Here is a 26,709-nt window from a genome sequence, read left to right as displayed (position 1 = left end):
CTTCCATCTAAATGGATATCGTCTACCATCAAATACTATTGATGAAATTCACAAAGGATGCCTATACTTGATTCTAAGTGTTTTTAATGAAAAACAACTCCTCTACCCGTGGCTACTTGCTGCATATTTGCTCATACAGTCTGAATTTAAATGGTTGGAATTCCCCCACAACAGTGCTTCAACTGTTCTTGATATTTCCTTGTTCCAAAAAAGAAACATAATTTGATTGATTTCTAGGTATGGATTTAAAAAAACTACAAAAACTATGTGGTTGAACATAGTCAACGATTGTTTAGAGTTTACGAACTTGAAAGAAACTCTAGGTTGTTCAATAAAAAGGAATGTTGAAAGGTATGATAAGAAGATGCTAGCAATGCAAGCAGAGAATCGTAATTTCCTCGAATTCAAAAGTCGAAGCTTCACAAAGAATTCCAATTTCAAATATACATGCCTATCAAAATCCTCCAAAACAATAACAAAAGAAAACATAAAATGGAACGAAGTTGAATCTAGATTTGTTATACATAAGCAAAAACTCTCGGTTTGGTAGGTCTTTCAAATGGCAGTTGAAGCATCTACGAGAGGGAGGGAAACTCAGTTCATGCGGCTAGAGCATTTGTGAGAGAGAAGGGAAGTCTTGCGAAGCTGAACCAGAGAGCATTTGTAAGAGAGAGACGACATCAGTGTAAAATTGTGAGGGTTCTTTTTAGGGAGTTTGCAAGAGGGAGACGGAGGAGGGAGACACCAGCGAAAAAAATCGTGAGGGTTTGAGAGAGACGGTAGCACAAAACAAAATAGTAAGGATTCTTTTGGGGACTTTGCGAGAGGGAGGAAATTATGTCGTTAATCAACGATGTCAAGTTAAATTATGTCAAAAAAGATGTGTCATTAAAAATTTCGTATTTTTATTTTTAACAACACATTTTTACCACTCCACCCCTTTTTCCTTGATCCCTTGTGTCATTAAAAGTCTTTTTGTAGTAGTGAAGCCTCCTCGGGGTCACTGTACTTTTTGAAGTGTCTATGACAGTCGGCCTAGAACTCTTTAAAGGTGCTGAACATCTGATGCTCAACAAATCTATTCATTGCTTGATCATTGAAACCAAGCACAAAGCTACACATTACAAAAACACATTAGATTGTTTACCTTAGATATGTTTCAAATGAGATCATAAATGTGTAGGACTTAATTATCTAGAGGTCACCCTTCACAACCTCAATGTATTCTCTACCAACATCCTCCCACTTAAGGCAGCAGACGGAAAATGTCTTTCGTACACACATGCCTATCGCTTGGCTGAAGAAAACAATGTGTGAGGAAATAGACTTCTCCGCTTCAGGAGCGATCGTCATCGGAATGCACCCATTGACTGCAACGTAACGCTCCAACTTTAAGAGTCGAGACTGCACACGTCTCCTAGAAGTCAGAATTGTAAGTGGTTGAGTAGACGACCCTACTCAATAAGTTGTAATAACATATAATGTTAGAGAAAAAAATCATGAAAGAATCATAAGTTAAAATGTAGGAAATTATTAGACTCACCCGAATTGTTGCCCACCGACGACGACCCTCCCGCAAGGTTATCTAAATCATCCCCAAATTTAAGGAACATATCGTTCGTCTCGAAAAAATTATTTCGTGGGTATGACGAAAACATAATGCTTGTGGACATAGAAAACAAACATTCAATAAGCAAATAAGAACACATAGCTAGAATCAAAATATATAAACTACATAAATACATCTCTTGCATGGACACCTTAATCGTCCGTAGGCATCAACGTGAAACTTGCCAAATTCTAAAAATTGGGTCACTCCCTCTCTATACTCAAGGGAGAACTTATTCCTAAGTTTCATCTAACCCTTGTCCATCATTTAAGTGCCTAAAACATAAATAGGTATGATTAGAAACATATCTCTCTCTTATCACATCCATAACTTACTCCCCTAAATTTTTATTATTTTTCACTAATATACAATCTCTCAAAATTTTCACTAAAACTAACTTCAAACGACAAAGACTACCATAACTACAAGATAGCTTACACAACCTAATTATTGACAACAAAATACTTCAATCTTCGAATCCTACCCACCCCTTGAAACCATCTCAAATAGAAACAAATTCAAAACAAAAAAAGGCTAGCATAACTGTAAGATAGCCATCCTAAATCAACAACAAAGTTATTCAACACAAACAGGCTACCATTATTGCAAGATAGCCAAAACAAATCTTAACCCATATTACAGAATTTTTAACGCCAACAAATTCGATTGTCCCTCTCAAATTTTCAATTCAAACCCCCCACCCCTTCAAAATTTCTATTCAACCCTCCTCCATTTTAAATTTTCAATTCATCCCTCCACCCCCTTCAAAATTTCAATTAACCCCCCCCCCCCCCCCCACACACTTCAAAATTTAAATTCAACCCCCAACTTCAAATTTTCAATTCAACCCTAAACCTCCTTCAAAATTTAAATTCACCATCTCTTCAAATTTTCAATTCAACCCTAAACTTCTCATTCAAAATTTAAATTCAACTAAACCCACTTCAAATTTTCAATTCATCATTCACCACTTCAAAATTTAAATTAAACCAACCCCCGCTTCAAATTTTCCATTGAAACCCCCCTAAAATTTTTATTCAACCAACATCAAATTTCAATTCAACAACATTCAAAGTTTCAATTCGACACACATTCAATACAACAATACATTTCACAAACAAAAATCTATTCCAAAACAAAATCCTAAAACAATTGTTTTAAAAAAACCCTAAACTATCTAAATAAACTTAAAAATTAATGATGTTAAACTTACCTCGATGTACGATGGCATGGGTTGATGGCGGCGAGGGCAACAGCGACGAGGGCACGACGACGAATCCTTCTTCATTTTGCTTCTCTCTTTTTTTTTTTTTGCCTCTTCGTTTCGGTTCTGTGTTTCACATAACTAAAATGAAATTTATAGGGCATCTCTCGATGTAGCCCAAAAGCATCGAGAGATCCCACTAACGGCATTGGAAATGCTCTTTATTCCCGATGCTGTTCCTGACGTGCAACAATAGCGTCGAGACTGCTCCTTATTCCCGACGTCGTCTCCGATGCATGATGCATGGTGTCAGGAATACATGTCTGCCATAATTAATGTGGCCTTATTTTTTATGGTTCTTTCTTGACGCATACACGATGGGTCGGGATAACATGTAATTCCCGATAATGGTCCCAACGCATGATGCTTGACGTCAGGAATACATCTCTGACATAATTAATGTCATCTATTTTTTACGCTTCTTTGTCGATGCGTCGAGAAAACATATAATTCCTGATGGTATTCTTGACGTTCATTTTCCAACGTTGAGAATAGCATTTTTCTCCCGACGTTTTACACTGGGCGTCAGAAGATCCTTTCATTTTTTACGTTTTTTGTGCCGACGTCTTTCTCTGTGTCGAGAGAATTCCGATTTTTTGTAGTGCAACATCCTATGAATCAACCATATCTACAATACTGATGTAATAGTAAGAAAAACAATTAGTTTCAAAATCGCAAAAGGAAGTTCATAGTTCAAAAAGTCTCAAATGTTGGTTATGAAATAAGTAAAAGTTGTTCTTACACACTAACACCATGATTAACTCATACTAACAATAATATGATACATGGTACTTTGAATATAGCAAATAAAAAACTTAGTAATATTCGAAGTTGTAAAAAAAAGTCTTCAACATGAAATATTATCGCTTCATAACAGTAGTTTCTAAAGAAGTCGTATTTGGAACTGACTTTGTCCTGCAAATAAACAACGACAATCATTAACATTAAACATAACCAAAAAAGGACATCTAAAGAGACTTTAATTACTTCACATACCTAAGAAAGTCAAGTGGTAACCCATGTGCCTTCACAGTCAGGTCTAGTGTATGTATCCTCACTTTAATCAATGTCACTTGTTGTATTCCATTTTGAAATTGGGGGATAGTGAGGCAACATATCTCCAAGGTCATCATTAGCACATTTTTACGAAAAATCTTTTTGTGGAGGCATTACAACAACCGACCATCTTGCATCAACAGGATCTGAGACATAAAAGACTTGTTTCCCGTGTGTGACAATAATGAAGGAACCTGAAGAATGTCCAATTCAGCTAAGGTCAACCAACTGAAGTGAAGATCGTCTATACGAACACTAGTCTTATTTTCAACCCAACTGCATTTGAAAAGAACAATATTGAACAAATTGTAACTGACTTACCAAATGTCTTCAATCATCCCATAGAAAGACATGTCACCAATGACTGGATTTTTGTCCTTCGCACTAGACACCTGCATTATCGTTACCACTAACATAATCCCACTATTTTGAACAGTTCAACGGCCATCAAGAGACTTTGTGTGGTAAGAAGATTCGTTAATCATATACCCTTCATACGTCATTACACCACGATTGGGGCCATGTGCAAGCCATCGTATTGTGTTCGAGACTACCTTTCCTTCGTGTAATTCACACATCACCTATTAATAAACATAGTTACATGTTGGAACTGGTAACCAACAATAATAAAACAACAAACAATTTGAAGTATTCATTCACCTTATCTCGTATCCATGCACTGAATGATCGATTATGTTTTCAATTCTCAGATGGTTCATATGTTGTCTACAAAATAGGTAGCAGATAAAAATTATGTGTTATGAAGGGTAACTTAATAGTGTTGGTGTATGATAATAAGAATGTGTACTCTATATATGGATGTACTTCTTCAGTGTTCTGTAAAATGTGAAGATGTGCTTGCTTCAATTGTTGTATATCGGGCCAGACATATGTTCCCACTGATAGCGTTCTATTGGTTTGTTTGTCTTCCCTTGAATTTAGTGACCTAAGACAAATTGGATCTATTCCAGAAAGGAAGTCTGAATAGAACTCAACAGCCTCTTCACATATTTGTGCTTCTGCAATGCATCATTCAAGTTGATTTCTATTACAAACAAAACTTTTCAAGATTTCTATTACAAACAAAACTTTTCAACACTTTCATGTATCTCTCAAATTGGTACATCTACCGCAAATATACAGGACCACAAAGCTTTACTTCTCTCACAAGATGAATAACGAGATGAACCATAATTGTGAAAAACGAGGGTGAAAAATACTTCTCAAGATTACATAAAGTCATTAACTATATCTTGTTGCAGTGCATCAAGCTCTGATACGAAGAAAATTTTAGTGCAAATTGCATTGAAGAAAAAATACAGTGTACTTATAGTGTATCTCACATTCTTCGTTAGGATTGAGGGTATTGCAATTGGAAGCAATTGTTGCATTAAAACGTGACAGTCATGCGATTTAAGGTTATTAAGTTTTAAGTCATCCAAAGAGACAAGACTACTGATATTTGATGAATACCTTTATGGAACTTTAATTTCAGAAAAAGTCTTACAAAACTGATACTTCTTTTCTCTTGGCAATTTATAGCATGCTGCAGGTATGTAAGTTATATTACCTATAACCATTGGTGCCAATTCTGGTCTTATATTCATCTCTACTAGATCAAGTCTAGTATTCGTCCCATCTTTACTTTTTTCTAGTATATCAAGCAATGTTCCTACTATATTCATATATACATTCTTCTCAATATGCATTACGTCTAGACAATGTCGTACATGCAAGTTCTTCCAATATGGTAATTTAAAGAAGTCTGATCTTCTTTTCTAATAGTCATTGCCACCTTCGTTATTACTCTTGTCTCACTTCTTTCCACATGAAAATATCATTTTTTTGAGTTTAAAGTCGATGGCCTCCACTGACAAGGGCTGTGGAGGATTTCCATGCTCTTACTTACCATCAAAATTCTTTTTCTGTATTCTGTAAGGATGATGTCTTGGCAAATATTTCCTATGTCCATGTATGCATTTTTTCCATGTTTTAGTCTAATTGAAGTAGTCTATTCTCCACATATTGGACAAGCCTTAAAACCTTTAACACTACACCCACATAAATTATCGTATGCAGGAAAATCATTGATAGTCCACAATAAGATGGCTTGCAAAGTGAAATATTCTTCTTTATATGCTTCAAAACATCGAACCCCTTCTGCCCGTAAAATTTTGAGGTCATGAATTAAGGGTGCTAAATAGCTGTTGATATCGTATCCAGTTGCTTCGGACCTGATATTAACATTGTTAACGTCAAATGTTTCCTACTCATACACAACTATGGTGGAAGGTTATATATTGTAGTAATAACTGGCCAACAACTACAATTTAACGATAAATCTCCAAATGGGTTAATTCCATCAGTCAATAAACCCAAACGGAGATTTCTTGGTTTTGACCCAAAGGTTGGCCACATGTGATCTATCAACCTCCATGATGGAGTGTCAGTCGGGTGTCTCATAATACCATCAACTTTTCTATCAATCGTAATCCAACGTAAGTTCATAACATTCTCGAAGTTATTTAACATTCTTATAAATCTTGGAACTATTGGAAAATACCACATCTGCTTGACAGCCACTCCACCGTTTTCACTTGTTAAGTTTTTAGTGATTTTCCACCTTGACAAACCACACTTAGGACACTTTGTCGAGTTTGCATACTCTTTTCTATACAAACAACAATCATTAGGATATGCATCAATTTTTTGGTAACTCAGTCCTAAGGCACCTAGTGTTTACTTCGCTTCGTATAAAGAAGTTGGTATTTTGTTGTTGTCAGGTAGAAGATCACTTATTATGGACAACAATTCAGAAAAGCTAATGTTACTCCAACCATATCTAACCTTTAAGTTGTACAATCTCACGAGGGCTAACAACTTTATGAATTTCTTACATCCTGGGTATAAGGGTTTCTTTGCATCATCAAACATAGTATCAAATGTATTGGATGTATTACAAGATTAGTCATGAGCAAATTGAAACATGTTTATTGTATTAAACAAATTGTCGTGTTCGTATTTTTCATCGACTGTATTTTCATTCTACTGATAACAGTCTTTGAGTTCAAATCTTCACCATGCCAGAACCATACCTTGTAACTTTTATCAATTCCATTAGCATACAAATGATACCAAACTATTGAGACATCCTTAAGTAAACGATTCCCGCATTTCAAACATGGACATCTTATCGAATTAGAACCTTTGGCATGAGACAAACCAAATTGAATAAAACTTTCAATTCCTACATCATATTCTCTAGACATCCTATTTTCCATCATCCATGATTTGTCCAATGTGTTGATGTCACAACACCGAATCTTCTATAATTTCCCTCTAAACAAACCTGGTTACAAAAGAGATGGATGACAACTCAAGAAAATGAATCAATAACTACATCCTATTATACACATATTTCATATAGAACCCACTAGAAACTAAAAGAAAAGACAGAATAATGATTGCATTAATAAACAGGTTGCATTAAAAGGAATTTAGTGACTTTTCAAAGAAAATATAAGTGTGGTAAAGTAATACTCATTCTATTTAAACAAGGATCAAATTGAAACATTTAAAACAAGAAGGGCAAATTGTATATTTTACATTTTTGTATTATTTATTTATCGGTTTTGTAACATAAATTGTATACTGAAATATAACTCTAAAAGACCTATTTATATAGTAATAAAAAATCAAACCTATTCAAATACTAAACCAATATAACACATACATATTTCCTTTTACACCATATATGTGACATTTTTTCTAATAAGCAACATATCAAATTAATGTAAATTGTATATATTCTAAGCTAAATCTAATTTGAATAAGCACACAATAATCATATACTTTAGAATTATTTTCATTTAAGCTAATTGCAAAAATGATAATCTTATTCTTAACCAAAACAACTCATATATGAACTATTCTTAAACAAGCCAACAAAAAGGATAGTCCTATTCTTAACCTAAACAGTCAATGTAAACTATTTTTAAACCAAAACAAAATCAATGATACAAAAAACTTTATGAAAGAATGAAAACTTTCTAATTTCAAACTCATTTCCCTTTGGATAATAATTTTCTTCTTTAAAAACCTAATCTTCAAGAAATAATTGTTAAAACTCACCACCATCACCACCTTTTGCAAAAAAAAACAAAATCTCCGTAAATTCTTCTTTCTTCTTAACTCGATTTTTTTTCTTTTGCAATTTTTTTTCATTCAATAGTTAAATTTCAAATTTCATTTCTAAGAGTTCTTGATCTCTCTTTTTTCGGTGCTCTTTATATGTCTCTAAGAACCCTACTTCCTCTTCAATTTATCAAGGTAATTTGTAGGATTGTGCACAGGGGAAGAGATAAACGAAGGGAAAAGAAGCGAAAAAAGAAAGATCAAGAACTCACCGGCGACTTTAGTGTACTTTAGTTGGAGTTGGGTAAGGTTTTGCTTGTTTTAGTGTATTTTTAGTTGGGTTTGTGGAAGATTTTCAATTACCAAACTCGATTTTCTCAATACATATTACTCGTTGATGCTAGATTTGAATATTAGAGGATTTTATGCCTCTATCCAACCATTTGAAAACTCGAAATTGGGCGTTTTGGCACAACTTGGACCAAATTGAAGTGGGGAAATCGTATAACCCTGGGGGATCGAGTTACTGACTATGAGTGGTTTATTTTCAAGTATTTTCTTATAAATCTATGCATGTTTTGTAGTATGCCATGATTGTGAGAACTTCGAGCATGATTACATTATGAACTATGTGTTAGAAATGTTTTCAAACACGACTTTCTGTTATATGGCAATTGGTTTAAAGAATACTTGATCTACTATTAAACGTGGATGTTTTGACTGAAAGGTTATTCTTAAAACATGTATTGGTCGCTCAAGATTTAAATTGGTTTTATGAAATATGTGATTTTTATGAATGTTGATGATTACCCTAAAGGCTATGTGAATGTGTTTCTGTAGCGCCACCTATGGTTGTTAGGAGATTCTGAAGCTGAAAGATGTCGTGATCGGAGATTCGGGAACTTGAGTCTAGGTGATGACATGGATGGAGGATTGTGATATGGCTTTGAGCCAAGCTTAATCCATGGTGGGTGGCTCTATGTGCACATAGGAGCGATATATAGTTACTGTGATAGGTGCTAAGTATGCGTGAGCTCCGTTTGGCTGCGTGTTTTATTATGGATATAGAGCACGTGTGAGCTATTCATGGGTCGTAGACTTAGTATGCTATCATAGTTGGATTGGATTGGATGGATGTTGTTACTGTGGTAGGTTCTAAGTATGTGTGAGCTCCGTTTGGCTGCGTGTTTCCTTGTGGATATGGATCACGTTTGAGCTATTTCTAGACCGTATACTTAGTATGCTATCATGGTTGAATTGGATTGGTTTGAGATTACTATCGTGGCAGGTACTAAAGGTGTGTGAGCTAGTTTTGGTCGCATAATACTTCGTCATGTGTGAGCTATCTTTGGCTGTATTTATGGATACCTTGCCATGGTTGGATTGACCACAGGTTTGTTAACGGACTGATGGCTATGAGTTAATGACGTTTTTAAATAATATTTCATTACAAATGCATGTTTACAATTTTTTCTTTAAGCATGGTTTACGAACTTTACTTCTAAGAAACTTGCCACTCACTGAGTTTATGACTTACGTCCTTAATGTTTTCTCCCCCCCCCCCCTCTCAGGTAGCGAACAAGGATCAAGCGTTGGTTAATCTCTCGTCATCAATTGTAGATCTCCATTATTTTTTTTGTATGGATATAGTTTTTTTAATACATTATAGAGAGGTTAGATGTTGCAAGAGTGAGGCTAAGAACTTGTGATTGAGGAGATCCCTTATTAGATTGAAACTATTTTGTACGAAATATCTAGTTTGAACATGATTTTCTACCTGAAATTTTGAAATTGTTGAAAAGTGTGCGGTGAGATGTGTTGTGGAGCTGAAGTTACATACATATATAGAAGTGCAAAATTTCACTTCTTTACAGGTTTGGCTACCCATATTTTAGGGGAGGTGCTGTCGAAAAATTTATAAAATTTTTGAAAAGCAATTTATCAATCTTACATTTGAAAAGGATTGTTTAAAGGAGTAAATTTGCACCACGATTAAGGTTAGAGGGGAAAATTTAGAACGGGGTATGACAATTTGGTATTAGAGCATGGTTTAGGGAAACCTAGGGGTTGTGAGTGAGAGTTTTAAGGATGCTAAGGTTCTACATTTAAGAAATCACATGTTTTGTAATACTGTAGTAAGTTGTATGAGTTACATTTACTAAATAAATGTACTTTATCATTATGTTATAGGAACCATGCTTCGGGGTAGACCTCGAAAGCTCTCTGTTGCAGAAGCTAGTAACGCTGCTAGAGAAGCAGCTATGGGAAGTGAAGAGTCTGATGCTGAATCTAGTCGTCTCCATGTTGAGGTAAATGTGGAAGAGCAATTACTTGATAGACTGGCTCAAGGATTGGTTTCAGGGATTAGATCGACACAATCAAACCTAGAAAAGAATTTTTGGATTGAGCGATTGAAAGCCTTAGGTGCTACCACTTTTGCAGGGACAACAAATCTTGCCGATGCTGAAGCATGGCTTACTCTGATTGAAAAGTGCTTCAAAGTAATGAGATGTCTAGAGGATAGGAAGGTGGAACTTGTTGTTTTTTTACTAAAAAATGGCACTGAAGATTGGTGGCGTTTGACAGAAAGTAGACGAAGAGCTACAGTTGATATGAGTTGGGATGAGTTTAAAAAGACATTCTTTGAAAAGTTTTATTCGCGCTCCTTCCGTGATGCAAAACGAAGTAAGTTCTTAAGGTTCACTCAAGGTTCAATGATCGTTGTGAAATATGAGAAGAAGTATACAAAATTATCTAAGTATGCCACTAGTGTGATTAAAGATGAGGTGGAAAGATGCAAGGATTTGAAGAGGGATTACAAGAGGAAATTTGTATTCCTATCACAGCTTGTGCAGACTAAATTGATTTCTCTAAATTAGTAGAGGCAATACTAAGGGTAGAGAAAAGTTTAAATGAAGGGAAGCGTGAAAGATAAGCTTCCAAGAATGTACGTACATTTAACTCGTCGATGCATCAAAATCGACCAGGTAAAGGAAGAAGTGGAAGATTTGTGTAAGGGGTGTTTAACAGAGGAAATTTTAAGTCTCAGTACAGTGGTTATTCTTTCTCTAAATCAGGATCAAGTGGAGGAGTTTAGAGATCGAGCAGTTTTAGTCATCCTATATCTTCTACAAGAGGTTCTTATGTTGCTCGATCAGATAGGGTTGTATCAGAGTCTTGCAAGAGCAGTGTATGTTATAACTGTGGTCAGCCAGGACATTATCGTAGAGACTGTCCACATTTGATACTGGTGGGTAATACTATTATGAAAACCACTTCTCAAATAGTAAGCCAGTAGCCAAGAACCACAAGAACAAGTGGTGAAGGCTCTAGTAAAGGAAAACAGAGAGGACCAGTAGGTCGCTCTCTTCAAGAAGGGAAAGTTTTTGCAATGACATAAAGGAGGCAGCAGATGCACAAATGTTGTGACTAGTACGTTATCTATATTTGATAAATCTGCACATGTCTTAATGGATCCTGGTGCAACATATTCTTCTGTCTCTATTACGTTTACAATTGGGGTTGGTAAAAAGTTAGAAAGTCTGACTAAGGAATTGTTGATAAGTACACCTGTGTATCGAAATTGTATTTTCATATTGATGGTGAAACTTTAGGAGTGGATTTGATTTCGTTAAACATTCAGGAGTTTAATGTTATCTTGGGAATGGATCTTCTATCCAATCACTATGTCTCCTTAAATTGTCATCAGAAAGAGATTGTTTTTAAACATCTAGGGATTGTTTTTAAACATCTAGGGAAGAATGAAATCATTTTCCACGGTGATAGAAAAATACTTTCCACCTGTATGATCTCTGCTTTAAAGGCCAGTAAATTATTGAGGAAGGGTTGTACAACCTACCTTGCACATGTGATGGATACACAGGTTAGTAAGCTGAAGCTTAAAGATATACTAGTGGTAAGAAAATTTCTAGATGTTTTTCCTGAAGAGTTATCAGGACTACCACCCGATAGAGAGATTGAATTCTTAATTGATTTAGTGCCTGGAACAGCACTCATTTCACAAGCTCTCTATAGAATGGCACTGATGGAACTAAGAGAACTAAAATTACAGTTGCAGGAATTGGTGGATAAGGGCTTTATCTGACCTAGTGCATCTCCGTGGGGTACACCAGTGTTGTTTGTTAAAAAGAAGGATGGTATATTGAGGTTAGGTATTGACTACTGACAGTTAAATAAGGTAACAATGCATAACAAATATCATTTGCTCCGAATAGATGATTTATTTGATCAGCTTCGTGGTGCCTCTATATTCTCTAAGATTGACTTGAGATCAAGTTATCATCAATTAAAATTTAAAGAGTCAAATATCCTGAAAACAACTTTTCGAACGAGATATGGGCATTATGAATTCTTGGTAATGCTCTTTGGGTTAACTAATGCCCCTACAGCCTTCATGGACTTGATGAATCTGGTGTTTCATCCATACTTAGATCAGTTTGTTATTATGTTCATAGACGACAAATTGGTTTATTCTAGGAGTAAGGAAAAGCATGCTGAACACCTCAGAATAGTGTGGCAGACACTGCGGGACCGAGAGTTGTATGCTAAATTCAGTAAGTGTGAATTCTGGTTGGATCGGGTAATATATTTGGGTCATGTGGTTTCAGTGGAAGGCATTTGTGTCGATCCTCAGAAAATTGAAGCAGTAAATAAGTGGGAAAGACCTACCTCCATCACTGAGATTCGAAGTTTTCTTAGTTTAGCGAGGTATTATCGTCGATTTGTGGAAGGGTTTTCGAAATTGGCACTTTCGTTAACCAACCTAACCAAGAAGAATGTAAAGTTTGAATGGACAGATGCTTGTGAATGGAGTTTTCAAGAGTTAAAGAAAAGGCTTGTAACAGCTCCAGTTTTAACACTTCCGACTCCTAATGTAGAATTCGAGATCTGTTGTGATGCTTCTTATCAAGGGTTAGGTTATGTCTTGATGCAAAAAAGAAGGGTAGTGGCTTATGCTTCTAGACAGTTAAAGAAGCATGAATATAATTACCCTACCCATGACTTAGAATTAGCAGCAGTGGTCCTTACATTAAAGATTTGGCAACATTACCTTTATGGTGAGAGATGCCATATATTCACTAATCATAAAAGTTTGAAATACATATTTGATTAGAAGGAACTAAATCTAAGACAGAGATGATGGTTAGAATTAATCAAAGATTATGATTGCACCATCGATTATCATTCTGGTAAGGCTAATATGGTGGCTGATGCTTTAAGCAGGAAGTTTAATCATTCTAATGTCACTTTAAATTCGGTTGGTTCGTTTCTATTGAAAGAATTGAAGATGGGTAAAGCTACTGTGTCAGTAGGAAAGCTAGGGAGTTTGATTGCACACTTCCAAGTATGACCTATTTTGATAGACCGTATTATTCAAGCTCAGTTAGATGATATAATGCTAAGGAAGTTAGCAGAAGAGGTAAGACTGAACCAAAGATTGAATTATAGCTTGAGAGGTGATAGTGCTTTGATGAAATATGATTGGTTGTGTGTACCTAGTAACCAAACAATAAAAGATCAAGTTTTAGAGCAAGCACATAGTTCTGCATATGCAATGCATCCTGGTAGTACGAAAATGTATAGAACTTTAAAGAAGCACTATTGGTGGCCAGGTATGAAGCATGAGATTGCAGAATATGTGGCTAAGTGTTTAATCTGTCATTAAGTTAAACTTGAACGTTAGAAACCAGCGGGACTTCTAAACCCTCTTCCAGTACCGGAATGAAAATGGGAGCATGTTACCATGGACTTTTTATTTGGACTTCCCCACACATCGAGTGGGTATGATGACATTTGAGTGATAGTTGATAGACTTATGAAGACAACAAGATTTCTACTAGTCAAGGTCACTTTCACCTTAGATAAGCTGGTCAAATTGTACGTTGATAAGATTGTGAGTGCATATGGAGCTCCAGTATCGATTGTGTCTGATTGAGACTCTAGGTTTACCTCAAAATTTTGGCCAAGTTTACAACAAGCCTTGGGTACCAAGCTACATTTCAGTACCGCATTTCATCCTCAGACAGATGGCCAGTCAGAACGAACCATTCAGACCTTGGAGGATATGTTTAAGGGTAATTGGGATGCTCACCTACCATTAATGGAATTTACAAATAATAATAGTTTCTATTCAAGTATTGGAATGACACCATATGAGGCTTTGTATGGTACGCGTTATAGAACTCCCATGTGCTGGGATGAAGTTGGAGAAAGACAGTTAGTGGGGCCAGAATTAGTACAAATCACTTCTGAGAATGTGAAAATCATTAGAGAAAAGTTGAAAACAACCCAGGATCGTCAAAAATGTTATGCAGATAAGCGTGGAAAGGACTTGGAGTTCGAATTTGGTGAAAAGGTCTTTCTAAAGTTATCCCCTTGGAAAGGTGTATTTTGTTTTGGCAAAAAAAGGAAGCTGAGTCCAAGATTTATTGGACCTTATGAGATACTAGAACGTATTGGACCGGCAACGTATTGTTTGGCTGGCCAATGGAACTTTCTAGGATCCATGATGTGTTTCAGGTGTCAATGTTGCCTAAGTACATTCCCGATCCATCTCATATTCTTGAAGCACAACCGATTCATTTGAAAGAGAACTTATCCTACGAAGAGGAACCAATATAAATTCTTGACAAAAAGGAGCAAATGCTAAGGAACAAGGTCATACCATTAGTCAAAGTTTTTTGGAGGAACCATACTACTAAAGAAGCAACGTGGGAGACTGAGCAGGCAATGAAGGCTCGATACCTATAGCTTTTCACATCACCATCTTAATCGAATTTTGAGGATAAAATTCTTAAAAATGAGGTAGTAACTTGTAAGCCCTCGTTCCCCTCTCCTTTATTTTATCTATTTGTTTAATATTTCCTGAATTGTAAAAAAACAAATCAGAATATTTTCTTTTATACTATTTGAGGTTGATTTGCTTTTAAGGTAAATTTAGAACTATTTTAGTTGGATTTAAAACTTAAATTGTTTTATTAGATGTTGGAAAGAATGAAGAAGGGCAAAATAGTGAATTTAAAGTAATGTGAGGAGCGTTTTAATTTGGTCATTCTTTTATTATTAAGGTTAAGAAAAAAGGAAAAAGAAGAAATTTCTTCTTCTTCTCCAAGGAAACTGTGAAACCCCCCGTCGCAATCTTCTTCTTCTTTCGTTCACCATCTCTCCTCTAGCCGATGCCTCCATCAGCCTTCTCTCGCAGCGTGTGACTCGACGGAAGACGGTTGCATGTCGACGCAACCTAGTAACCACTATACTTCTCTCCCTTTTGCGATTGGAGCGTAGTGGCTCGTTGATGCCAAATCCACTGCCGACGCGCCACCCATCTAACCGAACAAAAACCACCCACGTCAATTTAGTGACTGCCTAATGCGGTTCCCGCTGGCTGGCCGAAAACCTCTATTTTACTCTACACTAGTCGACGTACCACTCAGCCACTCCTTGTGCGATTTAGCTCGCCGCTTATTTCCTGCCACACACAGCTGTTCGAAGCCATCAGAGCGATAGTCTTCGCTATAATGCTTTTGTGGGTAGTTGGATCTTTGAGTTGGGTAATATTTTGTTTGTTTTAATGTATTTTAGTTGGGTTTATGGAAGATTTTCGATTACCCATTAAGTTTCAACTCGATTTTCACAATATCCATTACTCTTTGATGCTAGATTTGAATATTAGAGGATTTTGTGCCACTGTCCAGCCATTTGAAAACTCAAAATTGGGCATTTTGACACAACTTGGGCCAAATTGAAGTGGGAAAAGCGTATAACCCCGGGCGAAGAAGTTACTGACTGTGAGTGGTTTATTTTCAAGTATTTCCTTATAAATCTATACATGTTTTATAGTATGCCATGATTGTAAGAACTTCGAGCATGATTACATTATGAACTATGTGTTGGAAATGTTTTAAACATGACTTTTTGTTTTCTGAATTTCTGTTTTTCATGAACCCTTATAATTATATGGCAATTGGTTTATAGAATACTCGATCTGTTATTAAACGTGGATGTTTTGACTGAGAGGTTATTCTTAAAACATGTATTGGTCGCTCAAGATTTAAATTGACTTTATGAAATATGTGAATTTTATGAATGTTGGTGATTCCCCTAAAGGCTACATGAATGTGTTTCTGTAGCACCACCTATGGTTGTTAAGGGATTCCAAGGCTAAAAGATACCGTGATCGAAGATCCGGGAACCTTAGCCTAAGTGAGTACATGGATGAAGGATTGTGATATGGTTTCGGGCCAAGCTTAACCCATGGTGGGTGCACATAGGACCGGTATGTAGTTACTGTAGTAAGTGCTAAGTATGTGTGAGTTCCGTTTGGTCCCGTGTTTCCTTGTAGATATGGAGCACGTGTGAGCTATTCCCGAACTATATACTTAGTATGCTATCATGGTTGGATTGGATTGGATGGATGTTGTTACTGTGGTAGGTGCTTAGTATGCGTAAGCTCTGTTTGGCCGCGTGTTTCCTTGTGGATACGGATCACGTGTGTGATATTCTTGGGCCGTATACTTAGTATGCTATCATGGTTGGATTGGATTGGTTGGAGATTACTATCGTGGTGGGTACTAAAGGTGCGTGAGCTAGCTTTGGTCGCATAATTCTTTGTCAAGTGCGAGCTATCTTTGGCTGTATTTTTAGATGTCTTGCCATGATTGGATTGACCACAAGTTTGTTGGTGGACTAATGGCTATGAGTTAATGACGTTTTTAACTAATATTTCATTACTAATGCATGTTTACAATTTTTCTTTTTAAGCATGGTTTACGAACTTTACTTCTAAGAAACTTGCCACTCATTGAGTTTGTGACTTATGTCCTTAATATTTTCTCTCTCCCCTCCCCCCCCCAGTTAGCGAACAAGGGTCAAGCGTTGGTTAATCTCCCATAATCAATTGTAGATCTCCATTATTATTTTTGTATGTATATAGTTATTTCGGAGAGGTTAGATGTTGCAAGAGTGAGGCTAAGAACTTGTGATTGGGGAGATCCCTCATTAGATTGAAACTATTTTGTACGAAATATCTAGTTTGAACATGATTTTCTGCCTGAAATTTTGAAATTGTCTGGAAAAGTGTGTGGTGAGACACACTTGATGTGTTGTGGAGTTCTGAAATTACATACATATATAGAAGTGCAGAATTTCTCCCCTTTACAGGTTTGGCTAACCCATATTTTAAGGGAGGTGCTGTCGAAAAATTTATAGAATTTTTGAAAAGCAATTTATCAATCTTACATTTGAAAAGGATTGTTTAAAGGAGTAAATTCACACCACGGTCTAGGTTAGAGGGGAAAACTTAGAACGGGGTGTGACAATTTGGTATTAAAGCATGGTTTTGGAAAACTTAGGGGTTATGAGCGAGAGTTTTAAGGATACTAAGGGTTTTAGGAAACCTAGGCCTCGAAAGGGTATTGAAGTTTTAGAGAGGGGAGATAGACAAATGTGGCTTAGTCAATATCCCCACACACTTGCGTCGTCGCTGCTTGTCTAATCGGGTGAGGTGTGGTGTGGTGTGTGGAATAATAATAGACTTTTTTTTATAAAATTAATTTTGAATCGTTTCTCATAATTAATTTTACGTTTTTTCTTTTTTTACCATTGAATCGTTTCTTTATCGTTGAACTATTGTTTACCAATGAACTATCACGAAACGTTACCAACGTTTTTGCTCCACTATATATATCTCACTTTGGTTCTCATTTGATCTCATTTGAGATTATCAAATTGAATAATAATAATAATAATAATAATAATAATAATAATAAAGAACTATTATTTCCCTCTAATTTCGTTCTCTCCTATTCTAATTCATTCTGTTTTGAATTTTGAGAAAGTATCCATTAGAGTGTTGGTTTTCCTTTTGGTTCGATGTAACTCAAATCGATGAACAGAGACTATTTTATATTGAGGATGACGGTGCAATACCAGAACTGTTTGCATACTAAGCAGATCCACGAAATGTCTTAAAGAAAACGAGATTTGTTACTCAACCATACTACTAACGGATTTCTATTTTGCAGATTTATTATTATTCGACGTATAGCTCCATCAAAGTGCATCAACAAAAAAGAAAATTGACATTTTACTATATTATAATAATTTAAATTATGTTGTTGGGTTAATTATAACATTATTCCAATTTTATTTATTTTATTTTGTGAGAAATAGTGTTGGTTAGCTACCTGTGAAACTAAGGGTGTTAACGTGTTGGATTGGGTTGGGAGATATTTCTCAACCCAACCCATATTTTCGAGTTGGTTGGGTTGCCAACCCAACCCAACCCAACTCGTAAAATATGGGTTGGGTTGTCCGGTTGTATTATTATTTTTTTTCGTTTCTAAATTTTAATGTTCATAAATGAAAATCATGAACCGTAAATTGAATATGTTTTGCATCAAGTTAAGCAAAAAAAAAAAACTCTCAAAACTCAAGATTGTTAAGTTTTATTAAATGAATAAATAATAATGAAATATATATATATATATATATATATATATATATATATATATTAATATTTATATTTATTATATTAATTTGGTTTAGGTTGGGTTGACCCAAATTTTTCAACCCTCCAACCCGCAACCCAACCAAACCCGAAAAAAATCAAAATTTTCAACCCAACCTAACCCACACATTTTAAATTAACCCAATCCAACCCAACCCATATAATATGGGTTGAGTAGTCCGGATTGCTCGGGTTATTCTTACACCCCTATGTGAAACCAATTTTGTTTTTTTACATAAATCATTATCCAACAATCACGTTGATACAAGTATAACTATGCTACCAAAATTGGATTTACATTGAGACCCTTAAGGTGACGTTCATGTTAACTGTTAAGGTGAATTTTGTGCATCGACAAAAGTTTTGTCAATGCATTATTCAAAAAGGCGGCGTTGGGAAAAAGTAAAAGAAAAAAAATCTTATACTTAAATTATAATAGTTTTATGAAATGTTATCGATAATAAGAAATATGAACGTTTGTTTTCTTACTTTGAAACACTTTTGGAAAATGATACTTAATGAAAAAAAATAAAAATAGTTCCTACATGGCTTTTGATTCTTAAAATGTAGAAAGCAAGAAATTATTACGAAACATGAACGATACCATGCACCTAACAGAAAATCAAAATAGATATCAAACAAAGGAGCCCAACTACTATAGCAAATAATCATTCTATCAACCACAATAGTTTCAAAGAAACTTTTAAAAGAATAATATACATAAAATAAAAAGGGAAAATTTTCATAAATATAATAAATTGGTAAAATATTTACGGCTCGTGTAACAAAGTCTATGAAGTTAGCCATTTTTTAAATATTTCATGTTTGTTCTTTTCTTTTATCATCTTTCTTCTCCTCTTTGTCTACAATTTGATCTTTTTCTTTCCATCGTTTTTCTTCTTTTTCTCTTCTCTTTTTTCTAAACTGTTATCGTGTATCAAATATAAAAGATCTATTTTTTTCAAACTGTTATTTGGTTGTTCAAGATCGTGTACTAAATATAAAAGACTTGAAAAAACGTTGTTTAGATTTGTAGCCAAATATAAACGATCGTGTACAAAAAATAGTCAAATCTAAACGATCATGTACAAAGAATCCTAAAAAAGATTGTTTAGATTAGGGTAGCCAAATTTAAACAATCGTATAAAAAAAATATATGATCTGTAAACAAATCTAAACGATCGTGTACCATGAAAAAAAATAAACGATAGTGTAAATAAATCTAAATGATCGTGTATCAAAAGAATCTTTAAAAAAATTGTTTAGTCAAATCTAAACGATCGTGTACCAAATCTTAAAAAAAATCGTTTAGATTTAGATTGTGTAACCAAATCTAAACAATCGTATAACCAAATTAAACTATTGAAAAAATAAATAGTCAAATCTAAACAACCAAATCTGGACGATTGTGTACCAAACAATAGCCAAATTTAAATGATCATATACCAAATATATTACGAGCGTTGTTGACGACGTAGTTAACGGAACATTTTTAATATTTTCCATGGTGGGTATATGAGCTTTTTCCGTTTTCAGAATTGTTTTATATAATGTAAATATTTTTCCGTTTTGTTATATTTTTTAACGGACTTCAATACAAAAAATTGATAATGATTTCCTAATTAAAGAAGTAATAATAAAAATAAATATATCAAGATTCACATATTATTTCTGTCACAATACGACCATTAAATTTATTTGCAAATAATAATAATAAGAGAAAAGCATTACCCAACAACTTGGGAATGTTGTGTAGTTCTTAAAAAGAAAAAAAAAAAAGAAAAGAAAAGAAAAATTAGATTTTAAGAGTATCAATTGGTACAATCCCTTTTTGGTAGCATTCATAATTGATAGCACCATAGTTTTTGATGTTTTTATATTTCTTTGGTGTTTGTTGATCAACCAAAGCCTCCACTGGCCCAATCTCCCTCTCAATCTCAGGTATTTGAAACATTGCCAATGAAATCCTCAACCTTTCTGAGTTTGTCACTGCCCTATGCATTGGGCTCTTCAATATTCCATTGCTCATAATCTTCAATTATATACCATGCATTAATTCAATTAATGATCAGTAGATTCATCTTCATATATATATATATATATATATATATATATATATATACTATCATTCCCCTTTTCCACATAGGTAGAAGAAAGTCAAATTTAATAGACATGCCAAGGCTTAACTTCAAGTGATTAAATTTTAGATTTATTGAAAGTACGTGGATTAAACTTGGACATTTAAAAGTTCATAAACTTAAATTCAACAAATCACAAAGTGGAGGATGCAAGCAAAATTATATTTTAACCTAAATTTTTTATCAATAAAAGTTCGCCTATTATCATATATACATACACGTAAATCTCGACACAACTCATTTTATTAAGACATTCTATTATTAACCTAAATTTCAAGGTAATTATAATTGGTAACAATTTTAGAGATAATAATCATACAAATGTAGCAAAGTCTATCAACGACACTGATAGACTCTTATAACCTATCAGTGATAAACCAAAATTTATAATATGGTTTATCAACGACAGATTTTTATAATTGATAAATTGATAAATTTTGTTATATTTGTAACCGTCCAGAATGTCAATATTCAAGTTGTATCTTCACCTTACAACTTTATTGATAAACCCACAACCCCAATTTTTTGTTATTTCTTTTCAAATTATTGTTATATTCCTTTGTGATTTGTTGGTTAAAGTGTAAATTTGAACGTTAAAATTTAGTCTTAAATTATTTGACAAAACCTTCATAAATAGCTCATGTGATGAGAACTACGTGTCACACTATAAATTTATCAAACTAAATACATACTATTCACGAGATTTTATCGAATCATAATCCAAATATATAATTTAACCTATATTTTCTCTAAAAAAGAAAACACAAAAGAATAAAAAAAAAAAAAGGAATAAGAATGAGAGAGAGAGAGTAGAAAGGTGGTGTTACCTCCATTTGGTCACCAAGATTGACCACGAGAGCATAAGGTAAGACAGGGACTTTGACCCATTTATCATCCACAAAAATTTGAAGACCTTCCATTTCTTTGTCTTGCAACAAAATTGTGAGAGCTGATCCATCTGTATGAGCCTTTACTCCAAGAACCAAATCTGGTCTCGAACACGGCGGATAGAAGTTAAACCTTGCATTCATCGGTGATCGATCCCCTAGCTGCTTTACGAAGCTATCTTCATCAATGTTCAACGATTTTGCTATTGCTTTGTATAAAACTTCCGTTACCAACTTTATGTTGTCTACATATTCTTCTAGGATTTCTCTGAAAGAAATAACATTGGTGGTATGTGTGTTGACGTAATGATGATAATGGCAAAACAATATGGAAAATCGCATAACATATAGTCCATATGGACATTTACTCATAAGTACTTCAGATCATTTGTTTTTTTAAATTGCGTATGTATTTGTTTCTTCACATGGTTGTTTCACCCCCTTCTTATAAGAAACATGTTTTATTTTTCAAGTCAAATTCTAAGTAAATATATATCTTTTCACAAAATTTATTATTAATGACAAATGGGATAAAATATTTATAAAATATAATAAAGTTTTATATTATCTATCAATGTACCTATAAACAACGAGAAAAGTTTATCAATATTTATCATTGATAGAATCTAAATTTTTTTATATATATATTTATAAATATTTTGATTAATTTTCCTATATTTAAAAGTATCCATTCTTTTAATAAATAAATATTTAAGTTTTAAATTTTGGAATTTTCTTTTTTTGAAAAGATTACTTTAAATACCTCTTGCAAAAATCTAACAAATGAAAGAAAAATACATGGATAGGAAGTAGTATATATATATCTTATATAACTATTAAATCTTATAAATCATAAAACAAATTTTGAAAACTAAAATCAAACTGCTTAACAAACAGAGAACTCTTTTAAAAGATAATTGTTTATGTTTTTAGAATTTGGCTAAATATTAAAATTTTTGTACATGATGATAAAGAATCCTGAAAAAACAAACACATAAAGTTTTAAGAAACCAAAATATAGTTGTACATACGAAGGAACTTAATAAATATATATATATAAGAGCAAGATGAGGATTCTTAACAGAAAAAATCATGAAAAGAGAATGAGACGTCCAAACCAAACGGCTTTGTGGAACAACCGAACCTAAACCAAAAGATGAATTAAACCTAGACTATAAAGACTTAGAGTCACATATAGGAAATTAAAGGGTTGAATGATAAACATATGATCATATCATTGTCGTATAAGAGTTGAAGTAGTAAGGAAGAAATGAAATGTGTTTACCTAAAACCATTTGGCCAAAGATTGAGTTTTCTGGAGTCATGTGGGAAAACTTGAATGAAGATACGATAATTCCAATCAAGAACTTGTTTTTCAGAAACAACCACATCGTTTCCATACCCTTGGAATTTATCATCCTCATTCCTTGGACTATACTTTTGCTTTTCTTCTTCTCCCATTTCAAAGAACTCTTTAGCAACCTCACGTATCTTGTCTAGAAATGAATCCGAAATCCCATGTCCAATTGCCTAAACCAAATCCATCTCAAAACTTTATGAATTATATACATCAGACTCATCTGTATAGCCTACATGAGGTGGAGGAATTCATACTCCACTCCATCTCAGCTGTTATATATATAGTTCTTTTTAAATGGTTTTTCTTGATGAAAACTAACACAACATTAGCTAGTTTTCCTAAAAGGAATACAAATGTGTATTCCATATAATTTCAATTTGTAATGTTCTTAATTTATGTAGTTACCAAACTGTTTGTTCTACGTCTCAATTGTTATTTGCAAAAGTTAAAGGACAGAAAATGATTTTTAACATACAACTTAATTACAGGAGAAAATTACAAATTTTGTAGAAAACATATTCAAAAATACCCATACCATTAGTTTTAATTGGAAATCGTTAAAATTTTATTTTAAAAATACCTTCAAACTATGGAGAAAGTAATTTTATAAATAACTTGAACTTAAAAGAGTTAAAAATAATTTACATTATTTTTCCCAACAACCAAAACAAAACCTTAATTTATTTGACTATTAATAGATCACAAATACAAACAATCTTCATAGTTATTGTTGTGATTAACATACAGTTGACTATTAACCCATAGTGATAACTTAATAAATCATAAGATTTTTTTTAATTACGTTTTAAAGAACTCTATGGAATTTGGTGTAATTTTTTATTTTAACCAAGGTTTAAAATATGCATATAGATAGATATTCTCTAAAAAAAATTATAAAACAAACTTAAAAATTAAATTTAAATTATTAAATAAATATTTTATTTTTTAAAATAATTAAATATGTTTATTATTTATATTAGTATCGTTTTGATGATTTTTTTTAAGATATAATAGAAATACTCATTCACTCCTCTATCAAAAATATATTTAAAAAAATTGGTTTAAAAATTAGATTAACGAGAGTATTTTCAAGTTTTTTTATTTTAAAGTTCGAGGATAGTTATGAATAGAATGTTTTTTTTATTTTTATGAAAGCCTTAAAAGTTTTTGAGTATTTTTTTAGTTTTAATCGATCGGCATTTTTATTATAATTTAGGGGAAGAAAAGTGATTAGAGGAATGGAAAGGAAATCGAAACCTGAAAGCATCCCTCCTTGGCGAGAGCAGATCTCAATTTTCCCAATTCCGAGTCCAAAACCTCTGGTTCCGGCGACGAGGACGGCATAAACACTCCCACGTCGATGATCGGAATCTCCCCGGCACCGCCGACTGCACAGCCTTCGACCACGTAAGCTGGCGGGGGTTCATCGCCATTGATGGACATTTGCAACACATTTTTACTCGAATCTGACTGAGACATTTTATCCCCTAATTGATCGAAGAAAATGGAAACTGATAGGGTTTGGCTTTCGGAATCGAACTTATTTATAGCAACTGGTGATGAAGGTATGAAGGCCGATTGGAAAGAAATTAAGAAACAAAGAGTTGAGTATAATCCGTCCAAGAAGAGCTTCGGCAAAATTTTAGTCAACGGAGAGTACGAATATTCCCCCAACTTTCTCTGCTTAATCTATAACATAATTAATTAGGTTTAACAATTTAATTTTGTAGAATAAAGAAGGGCAATGACAACAATGATGAAGACATATATATTTTCCTATTCCTTCCAAAATGTGTTCTTCTCCAACCACTCTTTTCAAGATTTTAAATCTATGAGAAACTTTTTCATTTTTAATGCCTTGGACTATAGAGCTCGATTAAAATTATTAAATTCAATTTCAAAATTTTTGTATCGATCACTCCAATCGTAAATGTCTTCTCGTGTCTCTTACAAAAGAGCAAAATTGTGTGCATACTTAGCTTATAACAATAATGTTTTAAATGACATTTCCTACATCCTAGTGTTATGATACGTCATTATTCTTCCTTTTGAACTCGATAAGTCTGAACTTTGTTAGAGTGAATTTATCCGACTACCAATGTAGAAATTCAAACCTTATGTTTCGAAAAAAGAAAACTAATAAACTTGATTCAGGGTATTAAAAGATAAATTGAAATGTTTTCTTTTAATCGATAATTAATCAACCTAATTCGTCAATTAACATAAATTTGTATTATTCGATCTACAGTTTCGTATATTTGATAAAATAAGCAAATGTGTGTTAGTTGTAGTTTTGAATTATAACAACTGTGGCTTATTGTGGAAAGGGACTGGTTTGGCTTTGTAATGGAAAACTATGCCAAGAATTTGCTCTTCCCAAGTTGACATTTAAGAAAATAATCATCATCATCATCATCATGCTCATTACTTTTTTTTTTTTTCATAACATTGGAATCATCCCACCTATTATTTTATTTATTTATTGATTGATTTTATTAAAGCTCTCATTTAACATTTCTACATTCATGCAAGATTAATAACCATATCTTTCATTTAAAATATTTAAAAAGATCTATATTAAATACTATTTCAAAACTCTCTAATTTTTTACTATTTAATATTTATAAATATTTTATCTTTTACCACAATATTTTACCATTTACTTATCAAACTAAAATAGTTTATATACACACCAAATACATATTATTATAACCTGACATAAAATAATCTACACCGCAAACATTAATTATTCTAACCAAAGCTATAATAACCAATAACTATAATAACTCACTCTTTGTCTAAAACATTTCAGTTTTTTGTCTTTAAACAATCATGAAAACTAATAATTTAGTCTTGAGTCCTTCTCCATTAAATTTTGTAATCATTTTTTTTGGTTAATTTTCTTAAATATAACAAAACATCAAAATATTTACGGATGTGTAACAAAATCAAGAAGCTGTTGAATAATCTTTTAAAATATTTCAAGTCTGCCTACCTTTCGTTTCCATCCTTCTTCTCCTGCAATTTTTCTTTTCCTTTCCATAGTTCTTTTTTGTGCAACTTTTTTTCTTTTTTTCAAGTTGTTATTTAGTTGTACCAAATAAATCTATTTTTATTTTTTTTATTTTTGAACGGTTATTTGGCGTTGTTCGATACTGTGTGCAAAATATCAAAGTTTTGAAAGAAAAAAAAATCCTAAATCTAAATGTCAAAAATAGCAAAATCTAAATGTACTAAAAGAATCTTGAAAAAAATCTTTATATTTGACTAGATCAAATGTAAAAGCCAATTAATTTATTGAATATATCATGTGCAGTGCATGCCAATTAATCACAGAGAATCTTTTGTATTTTTCATTGCTACTTTTTTTTCGTTTTCGAAATTGTTATACTATAAATATTTTGGTGTATTGTAAGTGATTGTTTTAAATGGTTGAAAATATTTGCAAATAACAAAATTTTAAAACTTATCTGTGGTTTGAATTCAAATAAAAAAAATTCTTAAAAAATATTTTTATTTAGACACTTTTAATAATAATGAAAATTTATAAAAAAAAAAAAAATATAACATCACACAAAATATTTAATAAATTTTATCTTATTTTGTTTGAGTGTAAGTAATTTATGGATCTTTTCTACTTTTAGAAAAAAAAAATATTTGGATAAAATAAATTTAAAATACACATTTTTGGAAAAGAAAAACCCTAAATAAGCGATGTGAGGAGAAAAAAAAA

The 26,709-nt window shown here is 33.1% G+C and overlaps 1 protein-coding gene across 1 annotated transcript; it reads right to left on the bottom strand.

The window, feature by feature from the left end:
- Positions 1-20,228: 20,228 nt before the first annotated feature.
- On the bottom strand, positions 20,229-24,705 carry LOC103492112 (codeine O-demethylase-like). Its single transcript, XM_008452327.3, has 4 exons — positions 24,234-24,705; positions 22,902-23,146; positions 21,557-21,884; positions 20,229-20,623 (listed from the first exon to the last, which is right to left on the bottom strand). The coding sequence occupies exons 1-4, from the start codon at positions 24,453-24,455 to the stop codon at positions 20,387-20,389; spliced, it is 1,032 nt and encodes a 343-aa protein (XP_008450549.1). The 5' UTR covers positions 24,456-24,705; the 3' UTR covers positions 20,229-20,386.
- Between the last annotated feature and the right edge of the window lie 2,004 nt (positions 24,706-26,709).

This window comes from Cucumis melo, chromosome 5, assembly GCF_025177605.1.
Source record: "Cucumis melo cultivar AY chromosome 5, USDA_Cmelo_AY_1.0, whole genome shotgun sequence".
Classification (NCBI taxonomy): domain Eukaryota; kingdom Viridiplantae; phylum Streptophyta; class Magnoliopsida; order Cucurbitales; family Cucurbitaceae; genus Cucumis; species Cucumis melo.
The sequence above is the reverse complement of the archived record's forward strand: the minus strand, read 5'-3'. Positions and strand labels throughout refer to the sequence as shown.

Coding starts and splice junctions, on each gene's coding strand:
- LOC103492112 (XM_008452327.3), bottom strand. CDS start 24,455: ATGTCTCAGTCAGATTCGAGTAAAAATGTGTTGCAAATGTCCATCAAT. Junction 23,147..24,233: donor CCAAGGAGGGATGCTTTCAG/GTTTCGATTTCC, acceptor GATTTGGTTTAG/GCAATTGGACATGGGATTTC. Junction 20,624..21,556: donor ATCTTGGTGACCAAATGGAG/GTAACACCACCT, acceptor ATATAATTGAAG/ATTATGAGCAATGGAATATT.